General features: G+C 35.4%; 1 protein-coding gene across 1 annotated transcript in view; it reads right to left on the bottom strand.

Moving 5' to 3' along the window:
• Positions 1–23353, bottom strand: part of PTPRQ (protein tyrosine phosphatase receptor type Q) — a gene marked incomplete at its 5' end in the record, with an annotated part of 200301 nt that overhangs the window by 84340 nt on the left and 92608 nt on the right. Inside the window, one exon of the mRNA XM_082636662.1 lies at positions 7463–7786. Within this exon, the coding sequence (XP_082492788.1) occupies positions 7463–7786 (324 nt within the window). The remainder of the gene's footprint in view (positions 1–7462; positions 7787–23353) is intronic.

Raw genomic sequence — 23353 nt, 5'->3', positions numbered from 1 at the left:
GGCAAAAGCTCTTTTAAGTTAAGTATACAGTTGAATGCTTTAATAAACAATTTTACATGCTGACTATTATGTTCTTTAAATTATGATTTCATGCAAATATCCTCTCTTTGTAATTATACTTAGCAACCCAAATTTATACATTGGTCTCCTTTGTTTTCTTCATGGACTATCAATCACAGTTTATTATCTCAGTTAATCATTTTGATACGTTAAAGCTTCAGTCCACTCTGAAATAGGCATTTATTATTTTCTTTCATTGTTTGAAATCCTCCTCAATTTATTATGAGCATATTTCTTTTCTATATGCAGTAATTCATACTTAGGTTAATTAATGAAAAAGAAAAAAAATCAACAATATAAAATAGACTGGGCCTTTCTCACCTTCTGAGATGGCCCACACTCTGTGGAGTGTGTTTCTCTCTAAATAAATCCACTTCTTACCCATCACTTTGTCTCTCACTGAATTCTTTCTGCAATGCGGCATCAAGAACCTGAGCTTCATTAAGTCCTGAGACCAGCTAGACCAACCCCTGCTCACTGTCAACACCGTTGGGGACATCTTCTGTGTCGTTTCTTTGTGACAACTTTTTGGGCACTAACAACTGGTTGGGAGACTACCTTGGAAGCGTCTAAAATCAAACTAAGGCCCCCACCCAGGCGGAAGATGGTAACTTCAGGCAGAGTATGATTCCTGGAGCAACACCCTGTTACCTCACCACCAACCAATCAGAAGAAAATCTGCACACAGTGGAAGATAAAAGACTCTGACCTCCCTCCCCAAATGATTAACTGCGATTAGCTTCCCCTTCTCCCTTTAAAAACTTTCATGGTCAAGCAGAATCTTGGGAGTGGTTCTTGGATATGAGTCTGCCTTCTCCCTAGGTTGTTGGCCCCCTGAATAAAGCAATCTTTCCTTTCCAACCAACCAACCAACCAATAAATAAATACATAAAATAAAATAAAATAAACTGGCTTTGTGAAATAAAAGAAGCTGAACATGTCAAACATGAATGGAAACTGACCAGGAGAATTTTAATTTTGACAATAACCATGCAAATATTTCAAAGATAAGCTACAGTCAGAAAGAAAATCTGAAGAAAATGTGTATGAACATTTTTGCAATATGGAGAATTTTGACACTGAAATACTTTCCAATTAAAGTCAAATGTCTTCCTTGAGTCCAAATGCCATATTCATTCAGTCTTAGATATTGAATAGGCATGAAGAGTAGAAACATACATAAGGCATGATCACCTGTCATCTCTGCCTGTAAGGAGCTCAGAGTTCGACAAGAGAGAGAGAGAAACAATTATGATGTAATACGTTCAGTATTTAGAAACAATTTTTGGAAGGTGGGAGTGGAAAGAGGAATTTATAGAAGGCTTTGCAAAGGAGATATTTGGTCTCCTTTGCAAAGAAGAGGCAGTTGGTCTCCAAAGAGGACAGAAAGGACAGTAAGAAAGAACAGTAAGAACACACATACTTTGCTCTTTCTCTGGAGCACAAAGGAGAAACAGCAAAGTACATGTGGGGAATATAAACAAAAATCATAAGTAACCATATAGAGCATACTAAAAATATAATTTTTACACAACAGGAAAATAGAAAAGTATCAGATTTCAAGCAGAGGAATAATAGATAGGTGTATTCAAAAACTAGGTTCAGGTGGAGGGTAGAGAAAATGGGAACAGAAAGACCATTTAGATATCTTTTGTAATAATCTAGGAGACGTCTGAATTTAGGGAGCCTTAACAGAGAAACATAAACAAATTCAAGAAATATTTAGAAGGGAAAGTCAGTAGGAGTTAGGTATGGACTTGGGGGTGGGAAAGGCTCAAAAGAATTAAATATGATTCCTAGATTGCAGGCTTGAAGCAGATGAACAACAGTACAATACACTGAAACAGGGAACACACAGGTAGGAGGAGGCGTGCAGTGGGGCAGGAACAGTGGTAATACGGGGTTTGAGATGTCTGTGGGAATCTAAGTGGTCATACCAGTAACTTCAATCTACAGGTCTAGAAGAGAGAGAGATGTCTTGAATTACACATTTGGGAGTCTTAGGCAACTAACTTAGAAGACTTTCAACAGCATATAATTAATTTTGCAGAAGTACAACCATCATGTCTAGAATAAATTATATTCAAATCCTTTACTGGCACCAGGATAGAGCCTATTCTAAAAACCCACTGCCACCAAATGGGCTTCTTCACGTCATGAATTATATTTTCCTATTTATTTATGGCTAACTTCTCTTCTTATCATTATATAATTGCTTCTTTATAGAAAGGAGAATACCTACCTCTGTTATGATAGCATTCACCACATTATAAGTGCATTATGCCATTTAGAATATATGAAGAAAAATAATTGAATATATAGTAACTCATCAACAATGTCTCATTTTTAAAAATGTTAAGGAGTGCCTTGCCCTCTATTTGGTTTTTCTTCTTTTTAAATCATAAAGTTGCATTCCTTGGAAGCTTCTTTGATGAGCCATGTTTTGCTGAATTTTTTTTAACCTAACAGATGTTTGGGTAGTTAAAATTCCTCATGAGTATGGTATCCCGTGGTTTTCACAACCTAAGTGTTACCCCAGGAATTTTCCTTTCTTGCTGTCTTCCAGTCCTGGTGGTCTATAGGAGATGCACATTATGAGAGTCCCATTTCACTCCATACTAAATTTCACACCCACACTCTTTTAAAGTTGTACATTCCCTCAGCATTATAAGTACCTATTGTGCACCAGAGATATTTAACAGCTTCCATTCTGCATTCCCCCCCCCACAACTCATTTTGAGTATAAGGATAATCAGAAAAATAAGAGATGAGTAAAATAAGCTATAAGACGTTAATGTTTCAAGTTAAATATTTCTGCCATTTGTAATTTCTGTGCTTATGTTTGTATCTCTGCACACATAGCATGAAGTAGAGAGTAATGGCTATTATACAGATGATTTAAGCAGAAAAACAATTTGGTTTCAATTATCTAGATCAGAGTATGTGGGAGAAAGAAATGTTAGCTTGAGCTGACCGAATGTTGTTTCTTTTATTCACTCCAGTGTACGGTGGCAGATCTAGATTCAGAAAGGAACCCAATGTAGTTCTCAGCGTGCATTCCAACTTTGCTCCCTGCATCTTCAATTTGAGTACTCTTCTTTATGAGCTCAGAGAGAGTTCATACAACATATTTTCTTACTCTAAAAGTCATTTTAGAACATCTCATAATATTTATTATTCCAACTGGGTGGTCTTCTTATTTGAGCTATCCAAATGTTGAATAATCTGACCTCAAACTAGCTATCAATTGCTAGCTCCTTATCAAAGAAGCTCCAGGTTTTGATAAGAAGTTCTGGGAACAAGTGCTTGGGCACAACTTGACGCTATTAGAGTAACATGCACAAATCTGAAATAGTGATTTTATACTAAGTTATATTGTTGTTTAGTGTTTTCCATAATTCAGAGGAATCATTCATTTTCATTGTTTTATTTTCTTATAAAACATAACACTTTTTTGGAATCAATGACATAAAAAATCTTATTAAATTTCTTCATCCAGATTACTTTTTATGTTTGCAAAATGTCTGTCATGCTTTTCATCTTTGGTATGCAGAATCAACATCTAAGCATTACTTGCTTTTAATCTTAAAAACATTACTACTTTTCAAGATTTTTGTTGCTTGACTATTCTTATTTCTCATATTCTTATACAATATGTTAGTAGTTCACTATATATATTGTCTTGCAATAATATATGTAGTGTCTTTCTGTCTTTCATATCAAATGCCACCTCAGAGTATCTCTCCTTGGCTTAATAAATAAAACTTTTTTGCTATACATTTATGAAATTCAAATATATTTATCATTAGAAAAATGTCCCCTTCATTTCTGAAACTAAATGAAGAGTGACCAACTCATTCTCATAACTTTCAAAATTAATTTATTATTACCACCCCCATATGAATACTCAGCTGAAAAGCTAATAAGTTTGAGAATGCCAAGAAAAATAGTAAGTCTGTTGTAACAAATTCTGAAATATATAAATCTTTTCACTTTTCTCTCTTAATCACAGTGGTAGAAAGGCAACTTTCCGTGTATCCCCTTTTCTATCTTATTGATAAAGAACAGAGTAGAAAATTAGTCCTTAAGGATAAAGAACAATAAAAGGGAATAGGAGTAGCATAGAAAATCTACTTAACTACTGGTAAATTTTTTTCACACCCAAGTACTCTCTGATGGAGAAGTCAAATTGTGGCAGTGAGATACCAGACCGAGAGAGAAGAAAAGTACCAGATAAAAGTCAAACTGGTACTCCATACGAAGGCACTCTTTCGATTAGTCATCAAGTAAAGATCTGGGAGCTGGGGTGAAAAAGAAGCCAAGATTATCCTCTCCATTCCATCAAGAACTAACAACTCAACCAACTAACCACCGATGGCAAAGGAACACATCCTAATAAAACTAGAAAAATAATGCTATTTATTTTTTAAAAAAGCTCACACTGACTGTGAAATATTTGAAATTTTCTACCATTATTCTTTTAAACCAGAATAAGCAAAGTGGAGTAGTAGGAAATTGAAAATGACCAAATTCTAGTGAGTGGGTCATAGACCTTAAAGTGGGGTTGGAAGTGGAGGGGCTCGGGGGGAAGCAATGACATTCAAGTGGAAAGACTCCCAAATTTTCAGAATAAGAATGGGAGATTCTTTAAAAATCCAACTTCCCTGTTTCATTTACCAGCTTTTGAATTGGTCAGGTTATATGTTGTTTTATGCTAATTGAACATCTTCCACCATCCTGTCTAGAGTACTTGAGGAAATGATACATTTAGAAATTCTAATTCCTGGCTCACTGTAGCAGGCAGAAGCAGCTACTGTCCAAGTGAGACGCTCCTAAGGAGTAGGACGGGAACCCTGAGTGGCAGCAGATGCACAGGCATATGGTCTATTTTAATCAAAGGTAACAAATTAGCTGCCCACAGGCCAGATGTGGGCTACTGACATGTTTGGTTTGAAAAACTAAATGTTTTTAAATTTTAAAAACTTGTTACAGCAAGAAATTAAGTATGTTCACATTAAAAAATCTAACTTTCCTATTTCTTTGAAAACATCCTAAGTCCTAATAGCATGACTTCTCTATAAGACAGTAATCAGACAGAGGTGAGTAGTGGTTGCCCCTGTAGACAGCGCGTTCTGTTAATCTGCCAAGGTTTCCACCACTCTCAATCGCCTTACATCAGCCTGCTTCATTCATTATGGTACCTGACTGATGTCTTCAGGTAACTTTGAGTTGTTCCTGGGACTTTAACATGTATTCATTCATTCAGTGTCCCATTTTTCTATCACTTGTAATTTTGGTTATTCTTACTGGCTGAAGCAACTAAAATTCTGAACTTTACCTATGTTCTAATCTCTAAGCATCTGTTACTTTCTGTTTTCTAGTCAATTAGATTATCAGTTATTTCTTCTCAAAGTTAACAGGCTCAAAATAACCATAATTACTGACTAAATGCAACCTGGATTTGATTTTTCCATATTTTCCTTTCCTTTGTTATGGCACTATCATCCTCTCTATCCCCTGCACTGGAAAACAGTTCATTCTGCCTCCCCCATTTTAGCTTATTTAATCAAGTTTAACTCGTTCAGGAAATATTTATGGAGTGCCTACTGTTGCCAGGCACCATTCTAGGCAATAAGGAAACAGCAATGGTCAAGACACCTTCTAAAAATAAGCAAATACATATAAATAAAAAATGATCAGGTAATTATAAATTTTCATTAAGATAAGATGATATTCTAGAAAAAAACTGCAAGGCTCTTTTAGATTGGGTGGTCAGGGAAATTCATTCTTAGCAGGAATCATTCAAGTAGAAGTATACATTATAAAAAGCTGCTCATGCAAAGACAGACGTGGAAAAACATTCCAATCCAAACGAACAGGGCCAAGTTCTAGTACTTTAGTGTGTTCAAACAACACAAAAAATATCCAGTATGAGTGGAGGATAATGGTAAGTGGGAAAATGATTATGGATGAGGTTAGAGTGTTAGGTTAAGAGCCAAGTCACATAGGGCTTTGTTAGTCATGTTAAGAAATTTAAATTTTATTCCAGGAGCAATGGAAATTCACTGAAAGGCTTTAAACAAGGAAGTGACATCATCTGATTTACATTTTAAAAGATCAGCATGAAAGCTAAGGAGGTCAGGTTAACACACTCGTAGCAGTAATGAAGGATAGGACTAATATGCTGGTAATGCAAATGGAGGGATGTGTTTAGGTAGCATGGTTGAAATAAATCATTGGCAGAGTAGAAGAGGAAAAGAACACTGCCTAAATTTTCATTTTCTGCCTTTGGACGATGAGAAGGCTTAGTGTTTAGACCACGTTAATTTTGAGAGGATATTAGACACACCTGCCCAATGATGTCAGTTGATCAGGTAAATATACTGATTGGGTTCCAGGGAGCAATCAGAACTGGAAATAGATACTTGAGAATAATCATTATATAAGTAGACTTTAAAGCCATAGGACAGGATAAGGTCACTTAGGGTAAGATCTCTTAGGGGTTGTATGTTGATAAAGAAAAGGGCCAATGAAAAAGAAAAAAAAGAAAAAGAAAAGGGCCAAGTATGTTATCTCTGAACACTCCAACACTCAGATTTAAAAAATGAGAGAGAGAGAGAGAGAGAGAATAAGCAAAAGAGACTGAGAAAGAGCTATCAGGGAGGTAAGAGAAAAACCAGAAGAGCAGATCTCACAGAAATCAAGAGTCCAAGAGCCACAAAGAAGAGAGGTTGGACAACTGTGTTGAAGGCTGAGTTGTCTGGATTCTGTCTCAAATGTTGAATTGCATTAACAAACATTCACTGAACATTTACTATACAAACATTATGCCAGGTACTCCGGAGAATAGTAACAAGATACACATTTGGCAACCTAAAAAATAAAGCCTCTAGATCAAAGTTTATTTCACTATTTATAAAGGTCTACAACAGCATCTATTTATCACTGAAACTCTATGTGTGTGTGTAAGCCTAAAGTCACTGAAAACGTGGTAAAGCCTGGCATGAAAGCAGCAGAGCTCCCAGATACGAGGGGGAAATGTAGGCATAGACAAAGGGTACTTGATGGCTATCAGTATAGCCTAATGACAGACCACTTAGAGGATCATAGTGCTTTTTGTTGCAATATAAGACTCTAGGACCTTGGTACAACTCTGGGAGTTTAAGAAAAGCCCTAATAATGACTGAAATTGAATTTCCCATCGGGATTCAATTAAGAAAAAATAAATGCTATTATGGTGAATGATGTTTAAGCAATTAGGGCAACCAGTTAATTTTAAAATATAAAACTAAAGTTACAAGAGCAATCTTTACCTATATTTTGAATGATTTCTATGGAAAAACATTTAAAGAGCTTTTTCTTGAATGCAGAAGTATATATACACATACAGAACAATACTTACGACCAGGCAGGGTTTGTGTAGATATCCAATTTGAAGCATCGCCATAGCCGGCATTGGTGCTGGCAGCCACTTGGAATCTATACCATCTAAATTTCTTTAAATCATATACTGTCCCTTCAGTTAGGTCAGCTTCGTAGAGGTATTGAATTTTTTGATATTCAACACATTCTTCAGATTCCCATTCTTTGCATTTTTGAGCCCGAAGTTGAGTGGTGATCTTATAATTTTGGAAGTAGCCAAAGATAGTGTCAGGTCTCATCCATGTCAATGTTGCACTAGTTGACTGAACATCAGAAAAAGCAATATTTGTGGGAGTGCTGGGAACTAAAAGTTGAAGGGGAAAAAAAAGGAAAACAATTGGAATTACCAAACATTGTGTGAACAGGAGGGAGAAATGGGATTTACAAATATTTCTTTACTATGCACGTAGTGGTGATCTCTTATTACAACTGCTCTTAGATTAATATCCCCACATTTAATAAGCAGAAACTGAAGGTGATGCTTCACAGAGCAATGGTTCAAAGGGTTAGGGGACAAAACAATTGTGATGTTTTTATTCCTAATTTTGCTCCCAAATTCACTCACAAGTTACTTATAAAAACTTACTTTGGTTCCTTATATAAGCACTGGTACAAAGAAAAATTGCATGCTCATATAATCCTATGCACTTTCCGAGGAATGGTCTGAGTTTTTAATATTCAGTCCCCGAAAAAGACGTTCTTATATTTAAATGACTAGATAGACACAAGCACGTCTTATATATAGTAGATGTTGATTATAAAATAATTTAAATAAACAAGATTATTAAATGAATTAATAATGTATACAATTAGTTAATTTTTATTTTATCTTGAACATATTTAAAATTAGTATAACCCTTTCTAGAACATCATCAAGCACACTGACATTAATATACAGAACAAGGTATCTGTATATCACCTTCAATCACATGGTCCTACTTGGAGTCATTTATTAGATTTCATATTAACCATTGGTTTGCTATATTCATACCATGTGTCAGGCTCTGAGGCTGGTGTTAGGAAATCAAGATACATAGGCTTATGTCTTGTTTTCAAGAAACAGTCACTTATTAGACAAGTATAATAATATGTGTGTTATGCTTAGAAATATAAAAGAACAATGAATTAAGTGACATGGGCACTTTTTTCATGCCTGTCCTTGTATATGTGCAAGGACCTTTTCTTAGAAGGCTGAGACAGGGAGACTGATAACAATGACTTGTACGAAAATTACACAATTCATAAAAACTATATGTTGATATGTGCAGTAAAGATAAGAAAATTAATGAGTTAGAAAATTCATTCATATAAAAGTCATTCATTCCTAAACATATCATATTAATTCAGATTTCAATAAATACCTAATGAGCGTCTAATTTATGCCAAGTACTGCTGCAGATGCTGGGAATGCAAAGAACAAAATAGACAAGAGTCCCCAGCCTGGTGTAATTTACATTCCAGAGGTTTATATACGACACAAGTATAAATAAGGATTATATAGAGTATTTTGGATGATGATTAGTGTTATGGAAAAAAATAAGAAAGGGAAAAAGGAGAAAGAGTTCCAAGGATAATGAAATTTTAAACTGAGTAGTCAGAAAAGAAGCCTGACTGATTAGGAGACATGAAGTTCCTGATGAAGGTGGGGAAACTAACCATGTGGCTATCTGGAGGAAGAACATTCCCAGCGGAGGGAAATGCATGATTACAGGCCCTAGGTTGGAATCATGCCTGGTATATGTGAAGAATAAAAAAGAGGCCAGCGTGGCTAGTAGGAGGTGAGGTCTGAGAAGAAACACTGAAGGCTTGATTATATACGACATTGTAGAACTTTAAGACTTTCACACGAGCACAGGAGTTACAGGCTCTGAAGTATGTTTTCACTCTAGCTGCTGTGTTGAGACTAGACAAGGGAGAGAAGGATGACAACAGGGAGAGTGATTAGGAGGCTACTGCAGCGTCAGCACAAGAGATCAGGATGGCGTGAGCAGGACTGCAGCAGCAGAAATGAAAGCAAGTATTCAGATTCTGAATATAATTTGCAGGGGAGCCGACAGGATTTGCTGCTGTGTGACATGGCAGGTATAACAGAAAGAAAGGAGAAGAAAGATTGAAGGTCTTCGGGTTGAGCAAACAGAGAGATGAAGTCACTTAGCCAAGAAGGCGATGACTGTGAAAGAAGTAAGCTTTGGCAAAGTAAGGTTAAGAATTTATTTTGAGCCTGTTAACTTTGAAATGCCTATCAGATACCCAGAAGGAGATGTCAAGTAATAGACGGGTGCATGAGTCTGGAGTTCTGTAGGGAGATCTGGACCTGAGTTAAAAACTTGGATTTCCTCTTAATTTTTTACTGAACTATCTATAGACCTATTGCTTGTAAATTTGCCTAAACCTGGAAAAGAAGAGAAAGTCTAATGCAATGGAAAACAAGTAGTAAATTACTTAAAGCCATGTGATCAGATTCAATTACTCTGTTTTCAAATACTTTTATCATCAAATCTTACTGTATTTAATTGAACAGTAACCTTTAAAAAGGTAGCTCTACAAACACACTTATAATATGACTTACAACACACTATCTTTAGTTATGCGTAAGAGCAATGAGAGAAGAAGTTATTTTAAGGAACAATTACCTTTATAGAGGACGAAGTTTTAGAATTGACTAAAAAGTAGAATTTCCATAATTTATTGAAATCCCTCAGCCACTAAGTTTGAATTCAGACCTCTTGGAGATAAGGCACATTTTCAAAATATTCTAACACAAAGCAGAGAAATATGACTGATTTGGGGGTTCAGGAAAAGTGTTAAGAGAAAAGGTTGCATGTGAGAGGAGATTCCACTAACTGTAAAGGTAAAAATTCAAGAAGAGGTGGGTAATGTGATCTAAGTCAAGTTTATAGCTTATAATTGACACTGGCAATGACAAAGAGAAATAGTCTGAGGACATACTATGGCACAGGATTATAGATAGCTTCTCAGGCAATGGAAAGCTATCAAGGTGACAGAATCAGATGTTCAGTAGTACATTTTATCAAGTCCAGTCTGATAATTGCAAACAGGAAAAGGGACAAATTCATAGAACGTTTGATTTGTTCAGCAAAGAAGAAATAAAATGATAGAAATAGGAAAGAGGTGAATTTTTAGATCTATTTTGGTGGTAGAATCCATAGAACAGGCAAATGAATCATAAGATCACAGAATCAGAATCTGAAGGAAACTTAGAAGTGATCTTGGTCAACCTGTCTTGTTATGTCTGACCTTTATGGAGGCAGATGTCCCCCAAGAATTTTGGTACGTACACCTTCTTCCAGTTTTTCAACCAAACACTGATAGGTGCTGATGCAAAAAAAAATTTTGCAGCTGTAATTAAGAATCCAAATCAGCTTACTTTAAAATAGGGAGAGATAATCCAGTGGGCCTGATTTTTTAACGAGTCCTTTAAAAGCAGAGAGTTTTCTTTGGATAGTTACAAAAGAGGAAGTTAAGTATTCTAAGCAAGAGATTAGATTAAATGTACAAACATTTCTCCACTGCTGGCTTTGAAGAAGGAAGAGGCCACCAGGACATCTCTAGGAGCTGAGGACAGCCCTTGGCTAAAAGCCAACCAGGAATTGGGGATCTCAGTCCTAGAACTGTAAGAAACTGAATTCTGCTGCAACCATGTGAGCTTGGACGAGGACCTGTACTCCACATGAGAACACAGCCCATGGATAACTTGATTTGACCTTGTGAGACTCTGAGTAGAGAATCCAGGCACAGCATACCCACACTCTGACCTACAGAGCTGTGCTCTAATAAATGGGTGTTTTTTGTTGTTGTTTTTTTTTTTTTTTCTGTACGCGGGCCTCTCACTGACTGTTGTGGCCTCTCCCGTTGCGGAGCACAGGCTCCGGATGCGCAGGCTCAGCGGCCATGGCTCACGGGCCCAGCCGCTCTGTGGCATGTGAGATCTTCCCAGACCGGGGCACGAACCTGTGTCCCCTGCATTGGCAGGCGGACTCTCAACCACTGAACCACCAGGGAAGCCCAATGGGTGTTGTTTTAAGTCACTAAGTTTGTGATAATTCATGACACAGCAATAGAAAACTAATACAACTTCACTCTACCAAATGACCCATCTCTACTTATCTAGCCTGTTCTTAAATATACAGAGCAAAATCTTGGGGCTTTATTTTTAAATTAATTTCCAGATAGCTCTATTAGTTTGTACAGCCTTCATTGTTTTGAACAGATATCTACCTTCCTATAAATCCTAATTCTACAACTGAACACCCACCTTGAATTGTCCTAGTCCTATTTTCCTCTCCACTTTACTCCAACATTTATACCGAAGAACTAGAAAGGTTTTTATTCTGCATTCATATCAATAAAAAAGATTGAGCAATTACTCCAAAATATATGTTTATTTATATATTATATACATATATGAATGCCAACCTACATATTAGATTATGTCTCTGAAGGTCTAGATTAATTCTTGGAACAAAATAGGCATTTAATAAATATTTTTGAAAGTAGGACCAAATGAATAAGAGGGTATAACAGGAGGCTTGATTTAGATAGATGGTCAGGAAAGGTTCTCCTGATGAATTATAATTTAATCAGAGATCTGACAGACAAGATGTAACTTCCCAGGGGAAAAGCATCAGGGTGTTAAGACTCTGAGGAAGAGAAAATGGCACATTGGAAACACGTAAAGAAGGCTGCTACATCCACAAGGAGATGAAGAGGAAGACAGAAAGTTGGAGATGTAGTCCAGAATCAGATAATGTTGAGCCTTGCAGTCTGGATTCAAGATTTTTAGTTTTATCCTAAGTGCAGTGGGAATACTTGGTAAGTTTTTGTTTGTTTGTTTGTTTGTTTTTTTGTGGTACATGGGTTTCTCACTGTTGTGTTCTCTCCCGTTGCGGAGCACAGGCTCTGGATGCACAGGCTCAGCGGCCATGGCTCACGGGCCTAGCCGCTCCGTGGCACGTGGGATCTTCCCGGACCGGGGCACGAACCTGTGTCCCCTGCACCGGCAGGCGGACTCTCAACCACTGCGCCACCAGGGAAGCCCCTTGATAAGTTTTATATTGACTTTTCATTTGCATTAAAACCATAGACAAGGGCTTCCCTGGTGGCACAGTGGTTAAGAATCCACCTGCCAACGCAGCGGACACAGGTTCGATCCCTGGTCCAGGAAGATCCCACATGCCACAGAGCAACTAAGCCCGTGCGCACAACTACCGAGCCTGCACTCTAGAGCCTGCGAGCCACAACTACTGAGCCCACGTGCCACAATTACTGAAGCCTGCGTGCCTAGAGCCCGTGCTCCGCGACGAGAAGCCACCACAGTGAGAAGCCCGCGCACCACAATAAAGAGTAGCACCCACTCGCCGCAACTAGAGAAAGCCCACGCACACAGCAATGAAGACCCAACACAGCCAAAAATAAACAAATAAAATAAATAAATAAAACCATAGAGTCTGCTCTTCCCCATGAGCACAAGGGACTGTGGTCCAGACATTTCCCTTTCTTTCCAGTCCATCACTAACTACCCCTTTCATGTTTCAATTTCCTTTACCTAGGGTTTACTAAGCAACTAAAGGTGGAAGGAAAAAAGGATGCATTAGCTATTCAATGAACTGGAGAAGGCAGAGGAGGCCACCTTTTCCTCATATTTCATCATGGGGAATGACTAGATGCCCATGGCTCTCTGACCAACTTTTTTAATACCCTCCAGTGTTTAGATTTCAGGAAAGAAAACTAATGGCAAAGTTTGTTGCACAGTAAAAAATTTTCAGCAGATTAGTATTTGTCCACAGACTCCACTATTCTCAAAATAAGTGTTACAGAGAAGAAAAGGTCTAAATAGGACAGTACTTTAACTTGACAAAGAAACAAGATCCATACAAGAGTTATTTTTAACCTGGCTAAAGGAAGGGTAAAATAATTGCAATTGCTTTCCATGTGACAAGCACAGGGATGGGCCTTGCACGAGACACCCAGAGTCTGGCACATATGGGCACTCAGTAAGTGTTGATTATGTGAATAAATCATGGTTCATGAAATAGTCCTTTGGTTTTCATGCAATACAAAATTTTGTCCACATTTTTCACTCAAATGTATTTATAAAGATGAACCAGAAATAAATCTAATCTGAGGCCAAATATGTATAACTTGTAGACAATTTTTTTTAACAAGGCTACCTCAGACGCACACACAAATGACCAGCAGTATGTAGGCCTCATTTATATCCAGCATCTTCTCTTTTGATGAACCGTGTGTTGAACTGGACTATTTCAAGGCAACCGCCCTATTGAATTACAGATACAAAAAGGATTACACTCATTTTAGCATGGAGAATCAGATTTCCATTCTTTAAGAATGACTAAAAACCTCAAACTTTTTCTATCCACAGATGGTACTCATTTGAACACATCAGTCCATGCTTCCTGGAATAATCATGCAGCTTGTTTAGATTTTCTAAACATGACTGAACTGTGATGAAGCGATCAACATTCTCTGCCAAGGTATTCCGTAAATTACATTTTTATTCATAAATTATTCTTACCGGCGAAATACTTTCATCATGGTTGAAAGTCTGTAGATCTATACAAGTAAAAATTTGTTACACTTTAAAGGCATGTCAGTTTTTAGTGATTATTTAGTATATTCCACTTAGAAGATGAAAATGTGTATAAAATGTAATTATTCTCTAAACTTCTGAATATCAATTATAAGAAGTTGCCAACCTCTTATGATAGGATGGTAGTTTGTACTGACTTCTCACTGACCTGGTTAAGTATACTAACATGGAAGACCAAGTTTCCTTAAATCTTTAGTCATGACTATATGCATTTATCTTCAGGCACAGATATATTCTCTTTTAAGCAAAACAGGTGTCTGAAAAATGTATAAATACTTATAAAATTTACAAAAGTATCAACACAATCTTTCCTAGTTTATTAAGAATATTTTTGTCTCTACTAATTTTAAACAAAACACAAGGTACAAATATATGATCTGAACATACACAAACAAAAGTACAGTTTACTAACACTAACATAATATGGATCAATATAAACAAAGAAATGCCTGAAAAGTCGGGTGCAAAGAAGATTTCCCAAACCAGATATACATTTTGCACTAACCTGAATTTAATCAATATCATTTACTAGACATTCAGATTGAGTGGTATTGGCAAGTTATAAGTCTTAGGGTATAAGCCCTTCTTCATACATATATAAAAGTAATTTAGCTAATAGAAACTCTCACAAATAGGTGATGCCAGGAGGAAGGCTCAATGGAAGGAGAAGATCTGGGAGCTACAACTTGAAGGAACAACTGATGATTAGTACAGATGAGGAAGAAATAATGTTTTAAGTAGATTAATATAGGGAGAGATATATAAATGGCAACAAGATGTTTGTCATGGTCTGGAAAGTATACCAGACTGGAGAAAAGAAAGTCTAAGGGAGTCATAAGAAAAAAGTTGTGGGCAGTGTGATATCAAGTGTGGTGCTATTGAAGGGCACTGAACGTTTGAGAGATGAATTTAGATGACTACTGCAGAACACAGAGAACAACCGACAGATTCACTGGTAAAGTATAAACTTAAAGAAAATCCTGAGCCTCCATATGGCTATAGTCATTAGGAAACAGTAAACGTGATAGAAACTGGTTAGATACTGTATATATGCAGTACAATCTAGACTACAGTGATAAAGAATAATTAGGAATAGAGCTAAAAGGCCAAAGAATATTGGCAAAAATGTGATGACTTATTGGGCAGAGAAAAAAATAGGAGTAAAGAAATGGAATCAACCCAGCAATTAGGTTAATAGATCAAATGTACATTGTACATGTCCTAGAAGTAGGCTATGATTTGGCTCTGACATTACAGAAGATAATACAAAGGAAAAACTTAAGACTGTAAATCTCTGTGACCATAAATAAAGACAAATTAAATGAGCAAGAAACATGAAATAAACTCTGGTATTGAGATCAAAGGTAGACTTCTCCCCCAGAAAAGCACATAAACAATACCATGTAATTTAATAAACAGCATCCTCAACAACATCCTTACATAGTAAATACTAAGTATGTTTAACTTGGCTCTTTCTTATAATGTCTCTCAATATGGGTGGGCGGAATAATTATCAAATGCATTTTTGTAAAACTATTTCTTTGTAAGTTCTAATTATTCAGTTCAGGTATACTTCTCTCTGTTGGTCTGGCTTAATTCAGAGATAAATTTTGGAGTAGCTGAAGCAAAATTTACCAAAATAGGCTACATAAACATGATTTTAGGTGATACTACAAAGCTGAGAATATAGAATGACACACTTATTAGTATGCCAAATTAAGTCATTTTAAAATATTCCATTTGCATGAAAGAGACTTGAGAAAGTATCTATAAACAGAACTAAGGTTTTCTAAAATGATTTTTAAGTGTCTGTCACAGTGCATGTATAGATGGACAATTGGGGACCCAAAATCCTATGGACCACAGCTATAATAATATTAGTTATTAAACCAAAAATTATTGAAACATAGCTTATTTATAAAAATATCTCAGTAAAACTTCTGGGGAAAATGTCACTTTTTCTTGGAGAACTCAACAAGGAAAATGACGATACATATTCTATTTGGAGACAAAGTGAGTTGATTTGTTTTATAGAGTCATTCGTTTGACAGCTCTATATAGCAAGTCATCTCCCGAGAATACCTATCAAAAATGACAAGCAGTTCTTAGGGGAATAATTATATAGCAGAATTAATCATCTATTAAGACCACTCCTATAACACCTGGAGACTAAATTGAACCATTAACATTGATGAAGCAATGAGAAAGATATACGGGTTAGTGATAATGTGCTTGAGGATGGATATGAGTAAATAAAATGTTAGTTTCATATCTTGTTAGCATGAATAAATAGAGCTGTTTTGGGAGAAGCTTAGGTTAGAGTAAGAGGTAGGGAAAAACAATTTGGGGTAAATATGTATATATATAAGCTTTGAAACCATGAGAGTGAATGAACATATAAGGGGGTGGTATTTATAGTATCAGAAAAGCAGACGATAAAAAAAAAAAAACTGAGTCTCTGTCAAGTCAATAGTTAATCCAGGGTAAATTATCAACAGAATAGGAAAAAGAGATCATAAAAAACTCACATAAGCCAATAATGTTCGGCACACGTTGGTACTTAAGAAATATTTGTTTAACGAATGAATAAATGAACAAACAAATGGATGGATACATGGATGCATGGATGAATGCATGGATTTCAAGAAGAAAATATCACCAATGTTGACTGATGAACAAGTGTCACCAATGCTGATTATAATCAAATGCTGCTTAAAAGCATTCTTTTCTAAAAACTGGCTGTACAGAAAACCTTGATAGAGTAAAGTATACAAAAGGAGTCCTGGATGTAAGTTTGGGGAAAGCTCTACAGGACAGAAGAATTTGGATTTTTCAAGGATTCCATGAGAGAAAGAGAGAGAGAGGGACAGAGAGGGACGGGGTGGGTGGGGAGAGAGAGAGAGAGAGAGAGAGAGAGAGAGAGAGAACAAGGAAAGAAGGAAAGATGTAAGCAGAAACAATCAATAGAGAAAGGATCAAAGGATAGAGACTGGGGGCACTGTAAAATAATGTAGCCAGTAGAAAAATTCCAGATTGCCAAAATATTTTTAAGAACAAAAATACTGTTTAATTTATTTAAAGTCATGCATATTATTGCAGTGTAAACCCTTCCTCTATGTACTCACAAAATGTTTGGTAAGGCTATTATACATAAAAGTGCACAGTGTGATTAGAATTGTCAAAATCGTGCAAAAAAATTTTGCTGCAGTAGTCAAAAATTTATGTAAAAATATTCCATTTTCCAAACCTAATAAGTTTGAGGGATCTGTTCTGATGATGCCAGAATAGCTTGTGTCACACTAATCCTTCTGCAGATAACAGCTATAAACTCTGTGGGGGAGGGAGGGACAGGTTCTGGCTTGTGGTGGCAGGGAATGGGATGCAGGATTGCCAGAGTAGTTCAAAAAGGAAGAAGCCATGGGCTTCTCTGGTGGCGCAGTGGTTGAGAGTCCGCCTGCTGATGCAGGGGACACGGGTTCGTGCCCCAGTCTGGGAAGATCCCACATGCCATGGAGCAGCTGGGCCCGTGAGCCATGGCCGCTGAGCCTGCGCGTCTGGAGCCTGTGCTCCACAACGGGAGAGGCCACAACAGTGAGGGGCCCGTGTACAGCAAAAAAAAAAAAATAAATAAAAAAAATAATAAAGGAAGAAGCCACAAAGGGGTTAGACCCAAATTACTGTTCTAAATTCCCTGAAAATCCTTGGCCAATCTCATAATTGTGGAAGTATGAAGGACATGCCAAGAAGCAAAGTGGAAGGCAACAGATGAAAAACTTACTAGAAATTTTAGTTGCTTCCCAATGCAGAGGAGATAAAATTCAGAATTTGAATCCCACCAAAGTAAGGAATTAGTAAACAGCAGGCCTCATTTTAAAATCCCAAAAGGGCCATACATTTACTTTGCTCTATGTCCCAGGATTAAGGAATTCTCTCTACAAATAAGGTTGAAACCAAAATCACACATTCACAAAACTATAATTCAGTAATTTAATGGCCTATTCGAATAAAAAGCCAACACCCTTCAAAAGAAGATATCAAAATCCAGAGTTTCTGCCAATGTCACAAACAATATCCAATATAAGTTTAAAAATTTCTAGGCAGGCAGGAAAATTACTGTTGACAGGAAAATGTGACTTGTAGTCAGGAGGAAAATGTGTTCAAAAGAAAGAGATCACAGGATAACACAGGTGTACAAATTAGTAGAAAACTAATTTAAAGAAGCCATTATAAATATTTTATTTGACTAATAGAAAAGAAAGCAAATGGGGAATTTCAGCAGAGAAATGGAAGTAAGGAAACAGAACTAAAGGGAAATTCTAGAATTTAAAAGTGTAATACCTGACATGATATTGGATTTGTTTAACACCAGATTAAAGATGGCAGAATATAGTCAATGAACATTATGTCACATCAACAGAACTCCAATCTACAGAACAAAGGAAGAAACGTGAAAAAATTTAATAAAGCCTCAGTCACTTAAGAGGTATGGAATTAGAGTCCCAGAAGAAAAGAAGATGGCAGAAAAATAATTTTAAAAATAATGGCCCAAAATTTCTCAAATTTTAGAAAAATATTAATTTACCAATACAAAAAACTAAATGAACCCACAGCAAAATAAATGCAACAAAAACCACACTAGCCATATTACTGTAAAACTGCTTAAAAGTAAAGATAAAAAAAAACTTGAAAAGTGTCCCCCAAATAACATTTCATACACAAGAGCTAATGATAAAAATGGTGGTTGACATCTCATCAGAAATAATGAGTACTAGAAGACAAAGGAATTACTTCTTTAAAGAGACAAATATTGGGTGGGAGAACTATCAACCCAGAATTTTATATCCACAGAAAAAGACCCTCAAAAGTGAAAACAGGGCTCCCCTGGTGGCGCAGTGGTTGAGAGTCTGCCTGCCGATGCAGGGGACACGGGTTCGTGCCCCAGTCTGGGAGGATCCCACATGCCACGGAGTGGCTGGGCCCGTGAGCCATGGCCACTGAGCCTGCGCGTCCGGAGCCTGTGCTCCACAATGGGAGAGGCCACAGCAGTGAGAGGCCCGCGTACCGCAAAAAAAAAAAAAAAAAAATGTGAAAACAAAATAAATCTATTTCCAAATAAATAAAATCTGAGAGAATTTGATGCTAGCATACCTGCACTAGGAGAAATTCTAAAGCGAGTTCTTTAGTTGAAAGGGAAATATTAGCTGTAATTAGCTGTAACTCATAACTACTGGAATAGGAGAACATCAATAATGGTAATTATATGGGAAATACATGGTCTTTTCTTAATTTATGTAAATGTCTACTGGCTCTGTAAGTAAAAATAATACCATAAATTGTGGGGTTTACAATGTAAATATATGTAAATCATTTAAAATATATAGATGTCAAATGTATGACAAAATACATGCAATTGTACTTTTGCAAAGTTCATATATTTTATGTGAAGTTGTAGAATATTAATTTAAATACTATAAACTAAGGAATTATATTGTAATCCCTTGAGCAACCACTAAAAATAATGACAAGGAAGTATAGATAAAAATCCTATAAAGAAATTAAAACAGAAAGCTAAAACCATCCAATTAACCCAAAGGAAGGCAATAAAGAAAGAACAGAGGAACTAAAAAAGAGCTAGAAAACAAATAGCAAATAGAACTAAACTCAACTAACTTAATAATGACTTTAAACATAAATAGATTAAATGCTCCATTTAGAAGACAGAGATTGTCAAGTAAGATAAAAATAAAAGACCAAATTATATGATGCCCACAAGAGACATAATTTGTCCACCACACAAATTAAATATGATACAAATAATTCAAAAGTAAAGATAGAAAAAAACATACAAAGCAAACAGTAAACTAAAGAGCATGTGCCTATATTAATACCAGACTAAAGAATCTTTAAGAGAAGGAGTAATCTAAAGATAAAAGAGACAGTTTATAATGATTAATGGATCAGTTAGGAAGCTATAACAATTATAACTATGTATGTGTTTAATAAAAAACTTTGAAGTACATGAACCAAATATTGACAGACTTGAAGAAACAGACAAATCCACAATATATTTGGATATTTTAATATTTCCTTATCCATAATATATCAAATAATTTTTGCTGAAAAGTGGTAAGAATACAGATTTGCAAAACATTATCACACTGAATACATAGAACATTATGGACAACAACTGAAGAATTTATTTCAAGTGTGCATGGAAGAATATTCAACAAGATAAATTATATGCTGGGCCATAGAAACTGTCCCAACTAATTTTTAAAAATTAAGTGTTACAGACATATTCTCTAACAATAATGGCAATAAATGAAAAATTGATGACGTGGATATCTAGATAAGTCCCAAATATTAGAAATTAAATATATTTTTAAATAACCATGGCTCAAAGAAGAAATTTCAAAGGAAATTAGAGAATATTTTTATCAAAAGTAAGAAGTCAAAATTTGTGGTATATAATTATTAGGAGATTTATAGCTGTAAATGATTATATTTGAAAAGAAGAAAGGCTTAAAATCATTATGTAAAGTAAAATAAACTAGCTACAAAAAGATAAATACTGCAAGATCTCATTTATGTGTGGACTCTAAAAAAGTCAAACTCACGGAAACAGAATAGAACAGTGATTGCCAGGGGCCGGGGGAGTGGAGGGGAGATAGAGGGATGTTTGTCAAAGGGTACATCTTTCAGTTATATGAATAAGTTATATGAAAAAGCTAATGCACAGCATGGTGACTATAGTTAATAAGGATGTATCAATATTACATACTTGAAATTTGTTAAGAGAGTAGATCTTAAGTGTTCTCACCACACACACACAAAAGGTAAATATGTGAGGTGATGGATAGGTTAATTAGCTTGATTGGGGAATCATTTCACAATGTATACATATATCAAAGCACTGCACTGTATACCTGAAATATATGCAATGTTTATTCGTGAATCATACCTCAATAAAGCTGGGGAAAAAAAACAGAAGAAAAAATTATGATCTGTATCTTCACCATAAAAATACAGAAAAAAAGAGCATATTAAAAGCAGAATATTTAGAAGGAAGAAAATAATAAAGATCAGGACTCAGTGAAATAGAAAATAGATAAATAAAAGAGAATATTAACAAATTCAAAAATTAGTTCTTCAGAAAAATTAATAAAATTTGTAAACACTTGTCAAGCCATATATAAAAGTATAGTGCATGTGATCAAGTGTGGTCTATCCCAGGAAGGTAAATTTCACTTAATATTAAGAAAGCTAATCATATAATTTACCACAGTAACAGAATGAAAGAGAAAAAAGCATATGAGCATGGGCATCTACAGACATCCTACAGCACACATCGTACAAAATAGTGCAGGATGGATGCTTCCCCTTTTGATTGGGAACAATGCAAGGATGTCTGCTTTTACTACTTCTATTTAATATAGTACCAGAGAGTCTAGCCAGTGCAATATGGTAAGGGAAAAAAGTCACAGGGTTTAGAAAGAGATAAAAATTACCCTAATTGTAGATGAAATGACATTTTTAAATGTAGAAAATTCTAAAGCAATATAAAACAAAAACCTTCTCAGACTAATAAGCAAATTTAGCAGTTGTAGGATACAATACCAATAAACAAAATCAACTGTATTTCTAGATTCTACATCAAACAACTGGTGACTAAAATTAAAATTTCAAATAACACATAACGTTAAATAGGAATAATTTTAACAAAAGACGTGTCAAATTCATTTGCTGAAAACTACAAAGCACTGCCAAAAGAAATTAGAGTCTAAAAATGGAGACATATACCATGTTCATGGACCAGATAACTCAATATTAAGATGGCATTTTTCCCTAAATGCATGAATAGATTAAATGCAATCCCAATGAAAATGCCACAGGGTTTTTTGGTAAAAATCAACAAGGTGATTCTAATAATAAAATTTATATGGAAATACAAAGAACTAAAATAGCTAAAACAACCTTGAAAAAGAACACATTTGTAGAACCTACATTACCTGATTTCAAGATTTGTTATAAAACTGTAGTAATCAATACAGTGTGGTATTCATAAAGGTAGACAAATCAATGGAAGAGAATATATTCCAGAAAGAGATTCAAGTGAATAGGGTCAATTGATTTTTGACAAAGCTACCAAGGTAATTCAGTAGGGAAAAGGAAAGTCTTATAAAAAGTTTTGGAAAAATTAAATGAATATATTAAAAAGGAACTTTAAATCATATCTCATACTATATGCATACACAAAATTTGAGATGAATTATGGATATAAATATAAAAGCTAAAACTGTAAAATTTCTAGAATAAAAGACAGGATAATATCTTCATGATCTTGAAGTAGACAATATTTCTTAGGATACAAAATGTACTAATGTGAAATTAAAAATTGCTAATTTTGATTTCATCAAAATTAAAATAATCTGCTCATCCAAAGGTACCATTAAGGAAATAGAAAATCAAGCCACTGACTAAGAGATAATATTTGTTATATATACATCTAATAAGGGACTTGTATTCAAAATATGTAAAGAGTTCCTATAACTCAACACCAAAAAGAAAAGCAACTCAATATAAAATGGGCTAAAGACTTGAATGGAAACCCGTCAAAAATGATAGAACAATCCTCACGTTGCATGTTCTAATATGCTTGAATTTCTGTTTTTATGATTTAATTAAATAACACCTGTCTGCCCAAAACAGGGGTTAAACTTTGTTACCTTTATATATTAACTATGAGTTCTTGTATAAAGTACTTCACTGCTAGCTCTCCTGTGCACAAAATTGCTACCAACAAGGACCTACGGTATAGCACAGGAAACTCTACTCAATTTCCACTAAGATCAGGAACAAGACAAGGCTGCCCACTCTCACCACTCCTTTTCAACATAGTTTTGGAAGTTTTAGCCACAGCAATCAGAGAAGAAAAGGAAATAAAAGGAATACAAATTGGAAAAGAAGAAGTAAAGCTGTCACTGTTTGCAGATGACATGATACTAAACATAGAGAATCCTAAAGATGCTACCAGAAAACTACTAGAGCTAATCAATGAATTTAGTAAAGTAGCAGGATACAAAATTAATGCACAGAAATCTCTGGCATTCGTGTACACTAATGATGAAAAATCTCAAAGTGAAATCAAGAAAACACTCCCATTTACCACTGCAACAAAAAGAATAAAATATCTAGGAATAAACCTACCTAAGGAGACAAAAGACCTGTATGCAGAAAATT

Source organism: Mesoplodon mirus, assembly GCF_964341445.2.
Source record: "Mesoplodon mirus genome assembly, chromosome: 11".
NCBI classification, from domain to species: Eukaryota; Metazoa; Chordata; class Mammalia; order Artiodactyla; family Ziphiidae; genus Mesoplodon; species Mesoplodon mirus.
The sequence above is the reverse complement of the archived record's forward strand: the minus strand, read 5'-3'. Positions and strand labels throughout refer to the sequence as shown.